Consider the following 21,263-nt stretch of genomic DNA (forward strand, 5'->3'; position numbering starts at 1 on the left):
TGATTCTATGATTCTGTAAATTTGATATGACAAGTCAGAATCTGATCAAAGTAAGGTTGGTGCATCAATGCATCACAGGTCAGACCTCCAATTTTTTTTTTTTTTCCTTGATAATCTTCTGTTCATAAAATAAGACCTAGGCTGAGTTAGGTGGTGGGGTTGAGTAAGGTTTAGGACCAGCAGGACACCAGTCTTTTTCAGAAGGTTATCTGAACTAAGGCCTTTGGAAGAGAAGGGGAAAGAACACAAACCCATTACATACTTAGCTTTTATTTGAATAAAAGAAGCTTTTAATTTTTTTTTAAAACAAGCTTTAAATCCTACACTCAAAATTTAAGCAGATGAGTGAATAGCAAAACACAGCTCAGAAATCTGTCCCTCACTGCCAGGAAAGCCTTTTGTCTGATGTGGCAAAGAAAACACAGACAATTAGTCATTTTTATGCTTTCAAAGCATTGGTTTGATGGTGCCAAACTTTTTCTGACAGATCTCATCTACTTCAGTTATCTGCCACTCCAGTTTATGAGGTTTCTAGGGCAACTGTCATCTTCATAGTGAACCACCCAGGATTCATAGAAGGCTGCTTTTAGCACTCCTAGATTTCAGTAGCTCTCTTTTTAAAATCACGGTAAAGTATTATTTTCTATGAGCACAGGCAAATGATTTCTTGTTTTGGATTTCTGCAAGCCTGGTGGTTAGGAAGGTACCATCTTTCTCCTCTGTCAAGTGTCTTCATAGGCAAGGGGTCTTGGCCATGAATATTGTTGTAACTCTCTTGAACTTTGTTGGGAGTAACATTAGCTCCATTGCTCTGGAAAAAATGTAATTGTCTGAGCCTGGGAGCTGGGCTCATCTGAGGAAAAAGAGAGGTGAAGAAAAAGGCATTGGAAATAAATGGCTCTGAACTGGTACTGCAGAGAGGGGGAGTTTCTGCAGACTGTTTGTGAAATTACTTCTATCAAAGACTCAGTGCATCTGAGTAAGATGTTACAGGATTATTTGTATTGGTAATACACAGTCCTAAAAGGACAGGAGCTCATTTCCTGGCTGAAAGAGATGGGAGCCTTTTCTCTGTAAGCCCACAGGCTGGGGGAATTCAATGGGATACTGTGGTTCTGGAATGCTTTTTCAAACATGTTTATTCTGTGAAATGGGAAAACCATTAATCATGCTACCTGGAAGAAATAAAAAATCTGATTAGTCTGAAATTCTATTTTTCTGGGGGAAAATGTGTATACATGCTATGATAATTAACTATGTTTGTCTCTAAAGTCAAGTCTCTGTTCTTAAAACACTTGTGAAATGAGATCATTTTATCATTCCAGGTAAGATGGATTGATAGTGATAAGGAGATGTAAGGAAGCTTCACCACAGCTGGGTGCAGTCCAGACATGAGGCATGGAGTTCCATTGATGTATTCACAGAGACGTTCTCCTGTGTGTTAATTTTGTGTTCCAGTGGTGCCTGGAAGTTCTTTGACAGCACTTTTAGGCTGGATGTTGTGTATTTGAAAAGCATCTAGCATGTTGGTGGCAGCTATTGAGGAAGGATATTCTTCACTGCCCATTGGTATCATTCTTCCTGCACTGTGCAGAGGCAGCAGCCGTACAGCATAGATCATTCAGGTCTCAGTTTCCAGGCCAGAATGTAACAAAGGGGCTTGCTGGCTCAAGAGCTTGCTAAGGATAAATGGGTACAATGCTTTTCACCAGACCTTCTCTATGAGGGGGCAGAGGGGCAAGGAAATGCAGTTTGCTATTGAAAATAATTGATAAAGTTGCTTGCTGTTCCAGCTGGAGCCTGTTTGCTGACACCATCCACCCCAGCCACTAATGCTTCCCACTTCCCTGATGAGTGGCCATTTTCTACTGCTGGCTTGGTGTAAGAATATCATGAATAGGATTTTTTATTTATTAGCTGTGTTAATGTGGCACACAGGAGCTGCTTTACTTTGGGCACAGTACAAACACATTTATTTAGACTTGTGTGAAAATGACTAATGAGAGAAGATGGCTGGCCAAAGCTCTAGGCGTTCTGACACCTCTGAATAAAACAATGACATCCCAACAATGTTTAAAGTGATGATTCCAGCAGAAACTCAGCCAGCTGCTTCCAGAAACTCCTACAGAATAACATTAGCCTTCTCTAAATTCTCTAAAAACCAGAAGAGTTCACAAATGTTAGGAGATGGTCTTTGCCCTGAGGTGTTTACAGTCCAGAGTCTCCTTCAGAGAAGTGTCTACTTATTTGGTGCATCCAGTGAGAAGTCTTGATACTTGCCTTCTTTAAAATTGTGTATGGGTCTGGATGATCAAGAAAGAAAGTAAAGGGGAGAATTAAGGAAAACTCTTACTTGCTTGGAAAGAAAGAAAAAATGGAAACTTAGAGCTGAAAGGACTTGCCTGAGGCTACAGTGAGAGTCAGTGGCAGAACCCAGAATAGAAGCCAGATGTTCCAAGTCTGTAGCAATTATGAATTAACAAGATTTTGACAGAGGGATGTTTTCCTTCAAAGTCTGTTTTCATCTTCCTTTTGAATAAATTCTTTTATTTTATTTTATTTTCATTTTATTTTATTTTATTTTTTATATCTAAATGGTAGTGAGGGGAGTTTCAAATAAAAATAATACACTGAGGAATCTGAGCTTTCTTGATAATCTCTTTCTTGATAATCCTAGCATTTGCTAGGATTCTGATCTATCATGAGCAAAAGAGCTACTCTGATGCTAATTCTTAGGTAGGAACCTCAAAGATTGCAAGAGTCTATAAATATTTGCTTTATTTGCAGTGAAGAGTACAGGAAGTTCTGAGTTAGCCCAATTTAGGCTTCAATATAGGCTATTTATGTACTGCCTCCTGGGACCACCTCTGATTACTGAAAGAATGACCTTATTGGAAACCAGCAAGTAGGTCTGCAGTTAATTATAAAGGGTTCAGAGCCTGCTGCAGAACCCTAACAACGGCATTTTTGTGGATGATGTTATGTGTTTTTATTTAACCGTTCAAACCAGGAGAGCTTAAACAGATGGCACACACTTTCCTGCTCTCTGAGAACACCTAGAGAAAGACACTGATAATAACTGAGGGAGGCCAAGCCTAAGAGGTCAGGAGAAATGGCAAAGCTCAGGCTGTCTGGCCTCACTAATTACCATCTGAAAGCAATAATGAACTGGTCAGTGGGGTCAGGAACAGGTGATGCTGTGTGGAGAGGGAGAAAGGGGGGTTTGTTTGTCTTCTGCATTTGGAAGAAGTGGTTTGGACATGTTGCCTCTTTTTTACTTTTACAATAACAATAGTGACTTAATGTAATCTAAATGTGGCTTTTGGAGAAAATCTGCTTTAGAACTTATCCAAAATAATTTCCTGAAGGAAAAAAAAATATCAGTACAGTTCAGAATAATGTCTGAAGAGAGAAATGTAAAAATCTGACTTACAGGGCAACAAGTTTATACATGGGATGATGCTCCTCTGGGGCATCATAGAAAATGATTATACCAGATTTTGTTCATCAAGGCAAAGTAAGCTAAATCAGATACAAAGCAAAGCCCTTAGGAGAAGGAGGAACGTATTCAATTTAGTGAGGCAACTGTGATAGTAATTAAAGCCCAGATGGAAACCTTTGAATGTGTCTGGCGTCTGTGTATCCGCTGTGTTTTTTCTGTTAACTTGACATTATAAAAGGAGCACCCAAAGAATAAAGAGATGGTGTTTGAAATTTCATCAGTCAAACACTGTCCCAAATTTGATTTATTGTTAACAATCTGCAAAAATTGCTTTGGGTATATATGATACAGGCAGGGAGTTTTCTCAAGTGGTAATTCACAAAGAGAGAAATTGTACATTATTTCTAGATTTGTCTTTGCTGAAATGCAGTCAGGATTAATTACACCATTTGCCAGCTCTACTGTGAACCCCTTGTATTTTGGACATATGGATAGAATTGTATTCTGCTGTTATATATTCTCTCTGAAGCAGAGTGCTATGCTGGTTACTTCAAAAGCACATATACGGCAAGATTTCAGTAAAATACCCTACACAGTTAAAAAAAAGTCAAAATCCAGAATTAAGAAGGGAATCATTGTCCTACTTTTTTTCCTATAATACACCAGCCAGGAGCAAAGGATGGTACTGTGTGGAAACACTGCTAAAGGGTTAGCAAAACGTGAGGAGTGATTTGCTATTCCTGCTGAACGGAGGGCTGGGGGTGGCTGTAACTCTGCTGGGCTGTCGCACGCACGGGGAGCCTCGAGTGTCTCCTGCCTTGTGTTTGAGTCATTACTTTATCTGGAGCAGACAGACTGCTTGCAGTCCCAAATCCTCCAGCACATGCACTCCTTGAGTGCAGGCATGTATGTGCTGCTGAGATTTACTACTGGAGAGCTGTAGCCCCTGCCCAAATCTACCCGGTTTGACAGGTCAGGCTCAGCATCCTGGGCTGACCTCAAGAGCATGGAGGAAGAGCTTGGTGTTTGCAGCAAGGTAAATATAGAAAAAAATAAAGAGAGTAGAGGGAAGATACTCCTCTTCAAGTGTGATAAATCACTTTTCCCCTTATCATCTGTAAACACATATTGAGGGACATTTGAAGCAGTCTGTTACTCTCTAGACAGTTTATTGGCATGTTGTGATGTTCCAGTTCCAGGCAAAGCTGTAGTTAAATGTGTATAATTAGTGGCAATATTAATGGTCTTTAACGATACTAACTCCAGGCAGAGGTGTTTTCCCTTAGTTTTCATTACCTTTATGCTGACAATGGCTTATATCCTTTGTACTAAATCAATGTTGCCAAAATCCTCCTGGTGGTTTTCACTTAAAAAAGTATCTCCACATGAGCACATTCCCCCCACATATACTGTCAGTCTTCATTATCTTTTTTTTTTTTTTTTTTTTTTGCACAGAAGTACATGGGACATCTTTTACAGTCTATATCCTGAAATAACAACAAAAATCCAATTTCTTAAAAATGAGGCTTGCTGTTAATAGAGAATTTTTGAAGAGCTCTGCTCCTAATCCACCTGCTCTGTGGCTTCTGAACTCCCTGCAAGTGGTTCACTGCTCATTAATGAGAAACCAAAACCCTGAGTCCCACAACTCATGAATTTGAGACAGATTAAATTTTCAGATATAATTTTATTTTAATCTTTATTTTACCTCCAAATTTAATATTACAGGGCCTTACAAGTGACTGTCTATGGAAGGTGTTTTTTTTATGTGCCAGGACAGCACCTATAACCTCGGAAAGGTTATAGGAAGTGGAAGTCTCAGTGGAAGGAAGTTATAGGAAGTGGAAGTGGAGTCTCAGTGTTCATGGGCTCTGTGATCAGTCCTCCAGAAAGGGATGAGAAACTTGCAAGTTGATAGAAGACTTGCATGTAGTGCAAAAGAGGATCCTATTCCTGATCACCTTTTCAATCAGCTCTTCACTTCTCATCCTCTGACTTTGTTTAAAGGCAACCTAATTGTAATTTATGAAAAAAGAAACAATGGCCTTTTTTTATTCCCTACAACCAACATCTTCTAGAGTTTATAAGACCACAGGTTATATTTATGGGTCTTATATTTCCAAAGGGGTTCTGTGATGCTTTTGTCTGCAATATCATTGCCACCATGGGACTGAGGTCTGAATCTTCCATCAGTGTACATAAGAGGAGGCTTGAGAGATTTATAATGGGAAAATGCTGACAGCTCCATAATTTACTGCAAGGCTAATGGCAGCACTGTAGCTCCTGACAGCTCTAAACCCTTGTTCTGTGGGATGGTTTGTTTCTAATACACTCCCTTTGCTGGATCTTCCCCCACCCTCTCTCCGGATGAATGGACCTAGGCCTGTGAATATCTATATTGCTGCATTTTCCTTTGGTGGTTTAACAGCCTTTCACTTTTAGGACTTCCCATTGTTGAAATTTGTGAAAGATTTCAGGAACTTCACAGCAGAAAGGCTTTTTCATATAATTTGCCTTTTTTCTTGTTGTTCTTTCTTCAGCCAGGAGTATCTTACATATTCATTGTCACACCGGATACTCCAGCAGCAGCTTTACATTTTCAAGCCCTGGTACTTTGCTGTGTCCAAAAAATGGGCAGACACCGAACAATACCTACTTTTTAACTTATTTGAGTAGAATGCTGTGCATCTGCATAATGGTTTCACACAGAAAGTGCTTTATCTTCATGAGTTAGTGAGTCAGTTTAGGGGTATTCTGTTGGCAAAAGCTTTCAGAGAAATTATGCATGGTAAATTAATGAAGGCCGTCTGAGGTATTATTGTGTGTGAATGCACATGCCATTAGAATCAATGGCTGGCTGAAAAAAGTAAACGGTCATTAAGGGGCTGTTAAAAAGGCCAGTGGACACAGATTTACTCTCTTGCAGGGCTCTGGTTGGGTTAGGTGAAGACAGAGATTGCTATTTGCCTCCAGGCCACAGGACAGCCCAGGCTTTGTGCTTTTCCGTCCCCATTTCTCTTGGCTCCTGTCAGTGGCAGATTTAAGAGAGACTGCAAGAGCCTGTCTTCTGAGGAGGTAGAGAACATCTTCCCATCAGGTAAAGACCTTTGCATGACTTTTCCTTAGTTTACAAGTGGTTGGTAACAGAAAGTCCAAGCGGTTGAGCTTGAAATGGCTTAAAACTGTGTCTCAGTGGTGGTGTGAAATGGAACTCTTTAATGGAGAACTTGTCAAAGAGAAGGTACTGTTGGTTTTGGTTGATGCCACCCTATCTGATGGTGAGTCTTTAAAATATTGCTCAGTCGAGTTGTGGGGAATTGGCTCCAATCAGACAAGAAGAAAAGAGCACTGCAGCAGATCTGACCATTAGCCATTGGTATGGGAAATGCTGAATGCCAACTGGAGATTAGGCAACTGTGTGCCACTCCTGGCAATACAGCCAGGAATTTGTCATACACAGAGCATGAGTGACGCAAGCTGGTTTTCCTGGGCACCTGTATTCCCCTGGGCTGTTCCTTTCCCTTGAGCAATGTAGATTTTTTTTTCCCATGCATTGTATTTTGAATGCAGTGATTCTGACTGAAATAAAATGCATGAAGAAAATTATTGATTTGATATCTTCTTGCTGCTGCCAAAAGAAATGTAAAAGAGTCTTTGATCTGGTGGCTTTAAAAAAGTGTGCTGGACCAGTTACTGATACTTACTGACCTAAGTAAGTGATAAAGCGACTGTGTCGAAGTTTAATTAGTCTTGATCAAGATATATTTTTAAGATTTAGAACTAGTGGCCTTTTGAAGAAGTAAGGCTTCTAGCTGTCATTTATGTCACAACATGTCCTTTTATCATACTTCCTGTGTCTCCAGCAGGAACTGTTTTTATTTTAAAGGAAAAGAGAAATGGTTCATTTGATGGGGATTAGCACAGACAAGCTTACTAATATTTGAAGGCAATTTCTCTGCCTTACCTTTTTCCCTATTTCATATCCCACAGAGATTACCTCAGACTGCCGTTGTTAGTCACTGTTATTTATATAAAGATATGTAATGCATTTGTGCTTGAGGGGTCGTCTGTAACGAGGTATGCAATTTCAGACTGTAGAGACTGGCAGGAATTACTGTGAAGAATTGCTTTCCAGTGACAGCTTTATCCTGCCTGTAATATGTCATTGCGTGTGACTCTCAATTAATCACGCAATAACAAAACATTGCGTCTGGCGACAATGGTGTGTCCATTAATATCGAGAGGTAAGACTCAGCTTTATGAACACAAATGCTGTCCACTGCCCACTCGTGCACTTTAATCAGCAAGTCTCAGCCCAGAAGGAACATTTTTCTCTTCTCCTCTCCCCCATCATCCTCTATTGCCATCTATTAAGCTGCAATCCATAACGTCTCATGTCTCTGTAATGGTCTGATGGCGTGTGGTGTTAAATGATTGCATGAATTTGACTTTGTCTCGCTCCGCCTTGACCTTGGTGTCTTCAGTGGCTTCCCCTCTCTCGTTTTCAAATCGGGAGTGGGGAGTTGGAAGAGAAAATGGAAGAGTGACAGAATGGAGATACTACAAAGCAGGTTTGATGTTGTTCTTTGAGGAGATGGGGGAGACAAGAGGTAAGAGGAACCATTGCTGGGAGATGAAAATGCAATGATTTGCAAATTTGCAGGAGAAAAGCTATCATGCTGTTGAGCATAACCTGCTCCACAGACTGAAGCCTGCCACGTGCACAACCTCATTGGTAAGCAGAGTGGAAACCTTGCAGTAATTCTTCCCCTTGCTTGTTCTGCCATTCATAATATGATTGCTAAGTAATATATCAATTTAAGTAAAATCCCCAAATCTCGTGTTTTATAGCTGTATTTTTATCCTGAACAGAAACATAAAGAGGCACCTGTGTGTTCTGTGATTGGGGTCAAAGAAAGACACCCTGGTCCCAGCCACCAAGTATGAGTCAAATGTTATTATGTCCAGCCAGGTTTAGACATAGATTCTCATTCCCTTGATAGCCTTAGGTGTTTTTTTTTTTCCAGTTGATTTATTTTGAGTTGGTATTGAGGTTTTACATCCTATGCAGCATAAATAGGAAGTCTGGTAGTAATTAGTGTCAATGCTTTTGTTTTTTTGCAAAGAAACCTAATTTTTAGAAAGTGTTTGGCAGGATAGTCTCAGAAGAACCTCCTGAGCATCCTCAGTGCTGGTTTACACCAGAGCATTGGCATGTTACATGCAACAGAGGAAATTAATTATTGTATCTCTTCCCATGGGTTAATACTGTTTGTGAATTTGTGACACCTTTGACTGGTTGCATTGAAAAGTGCACACTGAAGGAGGCATTTGGATTTTGACAATGGTAGGGTGGATGAATTGCAGTACTTTCACTTTTTGTAAATAAAAAGCAAAAGCCTTTGGGATCCTTAGCAATAAAAAGGTTTGTAGCTCCGTGGGGAATTCTTCATGGTCTGGCTTGCTGAATCTCCCCATTGTCTCTGAATTATGAGCCAGACAATAAAAAAAATAGTTAATCCAGGGTTTATGTCAAACATGGTTATTTATGGATTAAATGCAGTGTTATACCAGCACCATACAAAGTTCTTACTCCCTCTGGGCAATGTGACTTCTGCCAGTTAGCAAGAGCATTGGTTTTGGTGCTTTAATTAAGTCTAACCCCATCTCCCCTGCTGTATGAGCAGTGGATCTGACAAGATGCTGAACTTGCTAAACTATATAAAATAAAAGCACCTGCCCTCACATGAAATTGAGGGCACTCAGTAGTGCAGAAGGTGTTCTCCTTGGTGATCCCTGGCAGATACAATCCAGCACAGCTTCATAAAGCCATTTGCTGCCAGGTGTGGGGCTGCATATTTGCATCAAGCTTTTCCATCAGGTGAAGGCTGTTAGTTCATGTGTTAGGAGCCAAGCACACACAAGGGAGACCTCCAAGAAGGAGGGTTTGTAATCAATTTCTCATTCCCAAATTATTTTTCCAGGGTCCCCACAGTATGGTGTTTGAGTAACAGAATAATTTCCTAGCTATTAAGTGCCTGAAAATCAGCAGTAATTAACTTAGCACAAGTTCTTCTCTTCTCCCTTCTCTTTGCTCAAAAAAACAAACAAACCCCCTTTCTCAGCAGAGGAAATGCAGATGGAAGCAGTCTCTTCTGCCTTAGTGCAGTCATGTACAGATTACATCTTTTTCCCCCTTTCAGTTCTGTGAATAACATAATTGCTTTGTTATCCCTCAGGGGATTTGTAATATTAACATTGGTTAATGACATTAATTCAAGTTTTTACCATTAATAAAATGGCATTGCTTAAAATTAAGCATTACATTTCAATTAGTAGTCCATCAAAGACTTTAATAGTCTGGAGCATTAAAGTGATATTTTTTTAAATTTCTTATTAATTTTTTATTGTATCATGCTAATTTCCAAAGAGTGATTGAAAGCCCAGCTGATCCAACGAACGACCCTATCTGCCATGTTTCTTGAAGGAACTACTTTCTTTTATGACATTATGCAAAAAGGTCACATTTCCACAAAGCAGGAATCTGTTTCAGTCACCTCCTGAATTCATTATCATCCTTTTTACTTTTTAACATGAGGCACATGATATACAGCCACCCCAGGTGGACATGTTTAAATTAATCTAGTAATAATTGATTCAGAAGAGATTTGGAGGACAGAATTTGCATAAAAGCCATAATGAGAGCAACTCCTCCAAGGCCAGACTGAACAGCTAAGTCCCTGAATAACTTACATCTCCTAAACTAATTTGGTTATATATGCAGGATGAAGGTGTGGGGGTTGGAGCACCATGTGATTGGAATTCATTACAAATAATTCATCTTCTCTAGGAAGGCTGGCCTCAGACTGTATTAAAATTATATCAGCTCCCAAATGCTTGCTCAGACCCTGCCTCTGGAAGATGGTGATGAAGTTTCTGTCTGAGGGATTGCTTGGGTGTTTTAAAGCATTTCTGAGGCAAAGAGCTGACACCCCAGGGCTGGGGTGTCCTCTGGCAGGCTGCTTCTCCTGCCTGGTGAGAAAATATTCAGATACCCAATCTTGGCTGGACATCTGATGGTCAAAAACATAAGTGCAGAGGAGGATCCCAGCTTTCAGTCTGAAATATTCTTCCCTTCTATTCCAGAATGGAATTTCTTAGCTAAGTTGTAGATCATTGGATTTGCATTAAATTCTGGATCACTGTGATGTCTTTGGGAATTTAGAGAGTCCCGCTACAGGATGAGGACTCTGTACTGTTTAGTTAAAGTAAATCTGCAGACAGAGAAAATTACAACTGTTCAGTTCATTAAAAGAAAGCAGCCAAGGCCTTTTTGAAGGTCAGCTGTCCTGCTTGACTTTGCCTAAATACTCTTTTTGAGGAAAGCTCTAAAAGGATGTCTCCATGACCCAGCATAGTAATGCCTGTGTTCTGAGGCTGGTGAGCTTCAGTTAGCAGCTAACACAGTACCATGCTCCTGGTATCCAAGAAGTTGCATAGCATGTGTGGAAGGAGGGGGAAATTCAGCTGTCTTTTCAGAAACTGTTGATCGCCATATATTTTTGTGGCAAAATTAATGTCACTGTTGTTTTCAGCAGATGAGAAATCAGTCCCATTTTGTTTATGCACAGCAGTCAGTAATAACCTGTCATTTGTGAGCTGTGTATGTTCTGCAGTGCTGCCCTGCAGCCAGGAGGATCTGGGAAGAGCAGCCCTGTTTTTCAGAGTCCCAAGTACAGTGCAAGAGTTGGGACAGACCAAAGTAGCCCTGCTACTCCAATGAGGGGAACACTTAACAGAGGTAAGGCACTCAACAGGTACCTGCTGTTGCAAGAAGTATGAGAAAAGCTGAGCATGGCAGGAGAAAAAAAGAGTCTGGCTGATAATTCTTGTTTTGTCTGTTCACATTTGGGGCATATAGAGGCTGGCTGAATGCTTTCTAGCCAAAGGTTTCTGTATGATAAATGATGCTGTGCTGTGCCAAGAAGACAATGCAGCAAAACATATTCTTGTTTCCAAACAGGCTGAAACTTGGAGTTGTGCTACAGGGATGCTTTATGCTTCTTCTCCTAGAGTTACAATTAAACCATGAATACGTGTTATGTGGCACTGGGTAATCACAAATCTTTGACAAAACAAACAAGCTCTGGTTTCTCTCTCCTGCATGGGCAAGCATTAAATGTTCTTCTCATCCTATTTTTCCAACACAGTGGTGGAGGAAGGAGTTGCTGGGAGGAATGAGTTGGGTTTGCAATGTGCAACAACTGCCTTTGACTCTGGCATGTGGGGCTGTGTCAGTGATGCAAGAGGATTTGTTGGATGGAGAAGAAAGAAATGGATGGCAGAAGCTGGAGGTAGTGTCAGAGTTTTTCACAGGAAAAACAAGCTTCTGGAAAAGGCCAGCCCATATGTTATGGCTGACTCTCAGGCAGGAGGTTTGTTGGTGTCATAATTTCATGGCTTGGTGTTTGTATTCTGGACACTTAAATTGTGGGATTGCTTAAGGTCAGAGGAAAATTAAGTGGTTTTTTTTTTTTAATTTCCGCTTTCTGTTGTTTTCCCAGCTCTGTGGACACAGGGGCACCACAGTGACTGCTACATAGTTTATCAGGATTGCCCATCTGCACAGCACAGTCTGGGGACTGTACTTGTCCCCAGATCACTGTCACAGTGTTGAAGAGAGAAACTTTGTGAGTTACCAACCTGTATTAGGTCTAATATAATTTGGAACTATTGTCACTAACTTCCTTACTAAATATTCCATGGATTGTCTGCAATAGACCCTATAATTAGAGCTGAATAAAAAATAGTGTCAGTAAAACAATGGTTAATACTTTAGTAAGTCAAAAAATTCAATAACACTTATAGTTTTCATATTAAACTGTGAGACAAAAGCCCATACCAAAAGCATTTTGAAGAGTCAGGAGGAATTAATTCCTCTTTCTGTTTCTGTAAAAAACTGTCTGCAGATGCTAATGACTGAGTGACAAATCTGTGTCCTGCCTCAGTTTCCAGCATTGTAGCATCATAGATGCAGTGGGGAGGTCTGTGAGCAGGAGCACCACATGTCTGGAAATCACTGCAAATAGAGGATTGTCTCCACACTGTCAAGCACAAGAGGATGTTGGAATCACAGTGGCTGTGAGTGTGGTCCTGGGGACTATGGCTCTGCTAATTTGCCCATTTACAAACCAGCTACATTGTGTAGGGGAGCAACTAGAAGAAAAGCTGCTGTGTTGGTGTTTCTGTAACAGCTACAGGCTCAGGGCATCAGTCTATGGGTTGAGTGCCAAACCTCAAGCCAGAAAGAGCTCTTGCAGTCAGGTGACAACTTGCAGTAAGTGTGATACTTGCAGCATGTAGCTAATCTGAATGTACACAGCATGTCTGGTACCTTGGATTTACAGCCCCCATGCAGAGGATTCCAAATCACATGTTCAGTGAGAAAGGTGACTGCACTGCAAGGGGTGCTGAGCCCTGTGCATACTTCCCTGCTGCAGGCAGGGCCTCTGGAATAGTTATTCCTGCTGTTGCTGCTGCCCATGAGCCCTGGGGTGGCTCCTCTCTTGGGCTGTGTACATTCTTCCTCTTTTTGGCTGAGCATCCAGAGACTGACTGGGAGTCAGGAGCTCCTGATTCTAAAGCTAGGGTCCAGTAAATGTCGTGTCTGAGCTCCAGTTGTGCTAAGTACCATAGCATCCATTACATTCGCTGTTGTGTTAGGCTTTGCCTTCATCTCTGTGTTTCACAGATGGAACACATAAAAATAATTCCATAGCCAGTCCAAGTCCAGGAATTACCAAAACTTTGGTAATTCTTTGACAAAACTTTGACATGTGTCAGAGAGGCCATTCTGTAAACACTAAATACCAGATATACTTCTCCCCTGTAGAGGCACTTTTCTAGAAAACAGTGGCAGCATACCACCAGGGAGATAAATGAGTGTGAGCCTTCATCGCCAAATACAATCTTTGAATAAACAGAAGGCTTCAGACTCCAAGGCACCTTTTCTCAAGTGCTAAATTCATACCCCAAACAAATGCTAACAAAGCCTCTCATGTCTTTATATTAAGTGTAGCCAGTAAAAAAAAGATCTAGAGCTCTCTGGGGAGCCTCTTGAAGCACCTGGGGACACACTCAGTGTGTGGTCAGGTTAGCACTACTCAGAAGCAAGTCTGAGTGTCAGCAGAGCAGATATTTATTTATGCCCACTGGATTTGGCAGGAGCCCAGAGGTACAGTATATTTGGTGCTGCTACACAGACTTTTATTGTTGAATCAGCTTTATTGAATGGAATCTCTCTATAATAGGGTCTTGTTTTGGAGGGCTTCCTCTACAGGTGAGGAAACAGTTCTGTTTCCAGGACTTTGTGGCAATGGACTGCCAGGTAACCAAGTGGTGGCTGATGGTTTACTGAGGGCCTACACCAGTCCATAGAGAAGTGGCCTGACAACAACCAATTCATTTTGTCCTAAACCATTATTAAGAGTTTCGTCTCTGTTACCAGTTCTGAATGAAAATATCCCATTGCATTTTCTGGGCTTGGTTTCTGACCTTGGCCAGTCTTGGGTGGCTTTGATCAGCAATCAGAAAGAGCCCTAGAAGTAAAGTGCCCCCATTGTCAATTTTTTGTGGAATGTAGTCCTAAGAACATCAAAGTATAGACTATTACTATTCAGCTCCACTACAGGTTTCACGAGCCATGAACCAAACAGTATATTAGGGAAAACTGATTTCTCCCTTGCAAAGAGTTACCTGAATTATTTATACAGATCTAGATAACAGAAGGGTTTCAATGAATTGACCTGTGTTGCAAAATCTCGATTGTTTTATTCCTGATATAAAACCTACTGTGATACTGCCAGTGGGCCCTGCAGACTCTGTGGGGCAGGAGCTGTGAGAGGGGTCAGCATGGAGCTCAAGCTTCTGCTCTTCAGACAGCATATTGCCTGTACACACTTGAGATGCACCCTGATGCTGAATTGCAGGGGGGTTTGAAGATAACCCTTGGATTATATGTATGAAAATGTGGGTTTGGGGTGCTGTGAGAGCGAGTTCAGTGTGAGACTCATAGATGATGTTGCACTTGAGGCCATGGGAAGCCCTGAACAAGGTGGGTACACGCGAGCCTGGTGACAGCCAAAGCAAGACCTTTGGCATATAAACTACCATGAAATCCAAAGTGAGCTCACTGATTCTTCTGAAGACTGTAGGGTAATTTAATTAAAGCAAAACAAGATCTCTTCACAGATTCTCATCTCAGCCATAGTTTGACCATTTCCATAGATTCCATTCCCTCACAAAGTAAATAAGTGAGGGAATCTCAGTATCCACAAGTCCAGTCTAACAGTGCATATGGGATTTGACCTCTGGACATGCAAGTGCAACATGCCGTGTTTTGGCTGTAAGACAGATCCATGTCCCCAGCACGGGCACAGCTGAGGGCTGAGTGTGTGCATGTGGCCAGGGGCAGAGGGAAAAGCTGTGCTTTTTCTTCGATAGTGTGGAATGGCCCTTGGAGCCAGTTGGGTGGGATGGATTCCAGCTGGAGAGGGAGGGAAGGGTGAGGAGCATCAGATGAATAAAGTTTTGTTGGCCTTGGAGCTCTGTTTTGTAGGGCAGAGCTGCCTGTGCCAGCCTGTCATCGCCACATTTCTCAGCTGTCTTTCTTTACAATGTTTATATTTATTTCCCTTATTCTTCCAGCGCTTTTTTGAATACTTTAATGTCCACATCTTTCCATTGCTCCTCTTGCCTCTGCTGTCCCAGTCTAATAAAACCATAACTGTGGCAATCACAAAAGATCCTGAACAGAAGAACTAAAGCTTTTGTAGGAGGTTCCTTTTTCAGTCTTTTTTAAAGGCATGTCTTTCCTTTAAAATGAAAGATGAAGCATTTTCTTTTATCCTTTAACTTTACTGTCACATTTTATTAAGTCAAAATGATAGTTACAGTCAGAGGAAAGCAGGATATGAATTTCTGGTACAGCCATTTTTAAAGTGTGCTTTGTTTTAAAGCCCTGAAGATTGATTGAAGGTATTTTTCTTTTAGACACAGAGCTTTAGTCAAAAGGGGCCTGATCTGAGTTACCCTCTGTAAATCAGGATTAGTTCCTGTGAAATCAATGGAGTTGCAATGATACAATACGGGGTGAGTTGGAAAAGACTCATGCCCTGACAATAAATGAGGGAGGGACTGTGGGCGATCCCCTGAACGCTGCCCTTGCGCCGGGGTGAAGCCACAAGGCAAAGCAGAATTATCCCCTGTCACTCTTGGGCTGCCATGGGATGTCCTGGCTGGGAGGTGGGCAGGCAGAGTGGGTTTGTGCTGACACGGGCACTGAGGTTGCAAATCTCAGCTTTGGAGACGCTCTGAGCGTGCAGACCTCCTGCCTTTCCCAGATGGAGCAGCTCTTTGCACATCCCCTGCCACTGCAGTCAGGGAGGGCCATGAGCTAAGAAAGCCTGATTTAAGAGACAAGAGGATGGTGGCAGAAGTGGTGCTCTATAAAATACCTGACTGTGGAGCAAATGTCAACAAATCCAGTGTAGCCTGAATTTATTGACCTTTTTCTGTCGAAGGGCTGTAGGGATACACTGGGTGGAGTAGAAAAGGGGAGAAAGATGCCCCATCACTGCCCTTGGGGCTTTGCAGAGGCTCAGAGGACAGGCTTTCATGAGGTACAAGACAGATAAACTTGGACAGACAATATTTTTGGACATTTTAATCTCTTTTTAATGTGTCTGCATTGGGCCAGGGAGAACAGCAGCTAAGGTGGTAAAGATGCATCAAGATGAGCAAATAAAGAATTGAAATGAAGTGTCCTGTCTGAGATTTCAGTTTAACCAGGGATTTGAGCTCTTGTCTCTCATCTGCACTGAAACCTTGACAACTGATTTCTTGAGCCCTAAGCCATTCTGAGCAGACAGTCTAATAAGAACAGCTCTTTTTATAGCATTTAACTGTATCTAAATGGCTTAAGGCCAGGGCAAGCTCCAGCACTGCAAAGCACCACTACTCTGGGTTGTGCTTGGGACGTGCAGCATTTTAGCAGTCTGGATGGGGACTGGCCCTAAGCACTGATCATACTCCAGGCTTCACAGTGAAAATCTACAGCTTGGGCAAAATGGGAGGCTTGAATTTAGCCACCTCCAGTAAAATGAAAACATTTAATTTCATTAAAACACTTTGAACTGCTGGACTCTCACAGGCAGTTACGAGCTTGCTCTTGGCACGCAGCTGACCTGCGCTTGCACGTGGCACTGCTTCATGTTAGGAGTGTGGGGTTCTCTTTGGAAATAAATTTGCAGCACCTGGGAACTACCAAGTTAGAGTCTTAAAATACTGAGAAAAAGTGAACAAGGAAGCCTGGGAAAGGACAGATTGAAGGACTAAGATTTTTCAGTGTTATCCACTGTCTCAATATTGTTCAGCTCTAGGGCTATGACTTCTGTTGCCCTTGATCAAGCTGGCATTTACCCACTGACTCTGACTCCAGTTAGACACCAGCTCAGGGCTCCACCTGACACTGATTTTCCTCAACTTTCCAGCACACAAATGCTCCACACATTTGATGAATGCAATTGGATGTAGGAGGTACAGAACACAGTGAAGGATATGAGTTTTTAATAATGTTCCCTTTTCACCTTGGTTTGGTCATTTATTACTTTTCACTTCAAGTTTGAAACCATTATTTTCATGCACACTTTGGATTTCCCTATGACAATAAGGAAAAGAAGATGGAACTTTACCCCAAATACTGGTTACAGCTTTCTAAGGAACACTGAAGTCTCTTGGATTGTGGTAAAATCTCCCAGGGAAAGTGGCAGAAATCCAGATACTTGGCACATTTTACAACTAGTCCAGACAAAACACTAGTAAATGTACTCTGCTTTGGCACAGAATAGGCTGTGGGATGTTATGAAGCTTCCCTGTATGCAACTTTTTATCATTTCATGGCCATAATGAGTGTGAAACTTGAATTTACTCATCTACTGATTGCATGCCACTCAGGGCTGTAGAGGAGCATAGGACCTTATCACGTGTCTTTGTTTTAAGATTTTTTTCCACCTAGCTTGAGATCATTGTCTGGATGATTAGTACATGAAAGTGGCCATATTGGCTCAAACTAGAAGGCTGTCTAGTTTAGTACCTTCTTTCCAGGATTAGCCAGTAATGGCTGCACTGGGAGTAGTAGAGTGCATAAAGTGCGATTTCTATGACTGTCTTTTCCAGTTGCCAGCAAGGATATCTGACAGTGAAAAAGTCCTTTTGCCTTTTGTGCATTTCCCACAACAACCACCTCCTATCTAAGGAAAGTTTGGCTTTGACTTTAAGTGTATCTGAAAGCTATACAAAATGCATCTCCCTGGCCTTCACATCTCTGTGCTGTGCTTCGTTTCTGGATCTTTACTGGAAAAGAAAGGATCATTTAATCCAGTGTCTGAAAATATAATGTGAAGCTTCATCATCAATAATTTTTATTACAGTGTGGCTCATACAACATGTCCATGATGTGAGGTGCCACAGTACTCAGTGGTGTCCACCCTGCAGTATGCTTGTGCTTAATGACTAAATGCTGGGCTGGCCTTAGCTTTGAATGATTTCACATCTCTTCCTTCTGCCAGTCCCATTTCTTAATTTAACATTATATTTGCTGTGTTTTTAAAAACAGTCACCCTTCATAGTAAAGTGCTGTAGAACCTCATTTGGAGAGCTGGAAAGGGATTTTATATATCACTGCATAAAATCTGCATGTATATGGGGATGGAAAAAATGTGAAATGTTGTAATGTCTCACTCACACTGGTTGGGAAACCAAGTCCCTAGAACTACCCCGAGCCCTGAATGCTAATGCTATTTTCAGTCAGAGGTATGGAGCTGCTGCTGAGGACGTGCAGAATGGATGCACTGGCAACTCATCTTTATGTATGTTTAAAATCACAGAGAAATACAGTTAAGAATAAAACACAGGATCCATTTTTCAAACCAACTGACTCCCATTTCTGGTGTAAGCAGTCCCTTATTGCTCTTGTGATGCCTGAAGACCTTTAAAAGTTTCTTCCAACTCCTTAATGTCACAATGTTGTCCTCTATATTGGAGTTTGCTCCATGCCACGAGCCTGTCATTGTGCATCAGTGCCTCATATTACCTGCCACCAGTTTGCCCATTACAGGTCACTGAAAGTGTTTTAGAGATGCCAAATGTAGATTGTACATAGATGTACAGATACTGCAGGTGTTGACTGTTACACTAACTTTATGAATTACACCTGCAGGAATTGAAAATCTCATTATGTGTGAATTCAATCAGAATCAGCTTTATCACTAGATAACATTTAAAGGTAGGAGACTTTATTTGTCTAAAAACATGTGCTTGCAATAATTGAACAAAGTTACATAGGAAAATATACTATGCACATCAATAAGATTAAATTTGGCAATGCAGATTTTCTTAAGCTGCAGCATCATCTTGGGGAGCTTGTGGCATGGGCTAATTAATCCTCCATCCTCTGCCTCAGGCCTGGTAGGCCTGGGGGAATTTTTAGAGCTGTGCCTTTACTGATACTGTTGTTAAAAATGCTCACGTAGAAAAGGCATGACTTTCCTGTCTCCTCACCTGAGAGTGAATGCTCCTCCTCTTAGCTGTGCCTCAGCTCTTGTTACTGGGAGCTATAGCATCCCATAATAACGAAGGCAATCGACTCTCTTCTCACCATCTTCCCCTTCAGATTATTCTAATTTTTATGTTACCTCAGTTAGCACTTTCCTGGCAAGACCTTTATACTGGCTTGTTTTGTTTCAAGATATTTAAAGCAGCAGTGGTCAGATGGATGAGTGACATGTTAGAACAGTTTTCATGGTGAGTGATGATGCCCTTTCCTTAGCAATCTCTTGAATTTAGCATGGAATTTACTGTGGACACATTATGAAATTGAGGGGGGAGGTATCCACACTGGGGGAAACATTTACACCTGGGATATTTGAAATTTCATGTTGTCAGTGCCAGCCATTGCACACCAGGTGATTTATAAGGCACACACCCCTAAGGGTACACAGAGATAGCTGTTTAGGGAGCTGTGCACTTCCCTTCTTTATGGTTGTAAATTGGGGTGGGTTTTTTGATTTTTGTTTTTATTTTTTTTTTTTTTTGTTGTTGTTGTTTTGGTTTGGTGTTTTGGTGCTGTTTGTGGAATATTACCTTACATACTTAAGCACAAGTGGGGTTGGTAGGAAAGGGGAACTCCACCCTTCCCCATATTACATGCTCTGGATAAGCATTTGCCTTTCTGAGGAACCTTTCTGAAAGAGGAATTATTTGTATTTCAGGTATCCTCCGTGGGCCTATCTTGGAAGCTAGATCTGCAGCTGCCCTTCAGTCATGATTGTTTCAAGATTAAAGGCCATTTCCCTGTCATTGCCAAGCCTTTTTCTTCTCGCTTTTCATCTCTCAGCATCACAGAATGTACCTGAATACACTGAAGCTGAACATCAGCAATGTGTTAGGAAAGAACACCCCACAATTACTTTTGAAGGTAAGAGCTTCTATTCCTGTTCCTGATTCCACTTGGATGATCCATTTAGGTTTAGTCTGTGCTGTTTTTCCTTACAACTCTGATCCACAGGCCAGGGGAATTGGCCTGACGAATCATTTTCCCTTTGATGCTTTACAGTGTTTTAATTCTGAGGTTTCACAGCAGTCACTTAATTCAGGCCGTTTTGGGACTACTGGTCTAAGAATCTCAATTTTCTACTCTGTTAGAGGCTCCCTGTAATCTTGTGCCATGCTGAAACTGTGTTTCAGTTTCCTGTTCTCTAACTGGTTTCAGTAATGCCTCACCTGGCCTGCTGGAGCCAGACACTTAATAAGTGAAATGTGATAGAGTTTGGACATGCTTGAATGCAAGAGGAATGAGTTGATTAAAAATTGCAGGGAGTGGCTGTGCTTTTGTTTGTAGCATTCCTGGTTTGGTTTGGTTTTGTTATGTATTTGTCACCTGGGCTAGTAGTTTTTCTGTCCTTCATCTGGGCATTTAACTTGAATGTGAGAGGGGGCCTTTGTGTTGCAATGGCCAATTCTTTTCCTGTTCTTTTGAAGCGTGGGATTTCTCTTGTCCTTATCCACTCAGATTTTCCATGAACGTACATGTCATGTACTCCTCAGTTGTTGTCTGGATAATCTGTCCACTTATCCATACAACAGCTAGATCTTTCATTTGGTACCACTATTATTTGAAAATTCACTCCAGACTAGTGTGTTCAACTCAGTGTGCCAGCATCAGCAGCTGCTGAGTCTCCTTGCTAAAATGGTTTCCTCTGAAATGTTGGAATATCGATTTTGGTTCCCATTTAAGACTTTGCAATGCATCTCCAGTTACATTCTTTGCTAAAGGCAATTGAGTACCTTGCAATGTGTCTCTAGTTAGGTTCTTTGCTAAAGGCAATTTAGTTGTGGTTTTGTGACCTTTGAGATAGGGTTTCCAGGAAGAAAGTAGTCAAAGGCTTCCTTGCTGACCTTTCTGGGTTCTTCTAGAGAGCTTTACTATTCTTCACAGAGGAGTAAACTCTTGTCTCTTAATTTGGAAAGTTTAAGAGATTTCTTGTCTGTTTTCCATTATCCATGCCTTAAAGGTTTAAGTGGATTAAAATAAATTAGCAGAATCTTTAAGCCTACATGATTCGGCACTGGCTCTAACCTTGGTCTGGTAAATAAACCTTGATTTTAATTGCTAAATAAATCTAACCATCTGTTTTAACTGGGGAGGGCCAAAAGGAGAAGCCCTTGCTGTTAAAAAACAGTGAAATTCAATTCAGTAGAAAAA

General features: G+C 41.3%; 1 protein-coding gene and 1 long non-coding RNA gene across 9 annotated transcripts in view; one reads left to right on the top strand and one right to left on the bottom strand.

Moving 5' to 3' along the window:
• LOC137476932 (uncharacterized) overlaps positions 1-21,263 on the bottom strand; it is a 541,698-nt gene that overhangs the window by 496,456 nt on the left and 23,979 nt on the right. The gene's annotated exons all lie outside the window — the stretch shown is intronic.
• SEMA5B (semaphorin 5B) overlaps positions 1-21,263 on the top strand; it is a 280,124-nt gene that overhangs the window by 126,431 nt on the left and 132,430 nt on the right. For 6 of the 8 annotated variants that reach the window (XM_068195396.1, XM_068195400.1, XM_068195401.1 and 3 more), the window contains exon 3: positions 19,771-19,976. In XM_068195396.1, the coding sequence (XP_068051497.1) occupies positions 19,823-19,976 (154 nt within the window). In that variant the 5' untranslated portion in view covers positions 19,771-19,822. Of the gene's footprint in view, positions 1-6,322; positions 6,540-10,142; positions 10,478-19,770; positions 19,977-21,263 lie in introns of those variants that run through there. The other 2 variants (XM_068195397.1, XM_068195398.1) reach the window with 2 other exon arrangements.

This window comes from Anomalospiza imberbis, chromosome 7 (assembly GCF_031753505.1).
Source record: "Anomalospiza imberbis isolate Cuckoo-Finch-1a 21T00152 chromosome 7, ASM3175350v1, whole genome shotgun sequence".
In the NCBI taxonomy this organism is placed as follows: Eukaryota; Metazoa; Chordata; class Aves; order Passeriformes; family Viduidae; genus Anomalospiza; species Anomalospiza imberbis.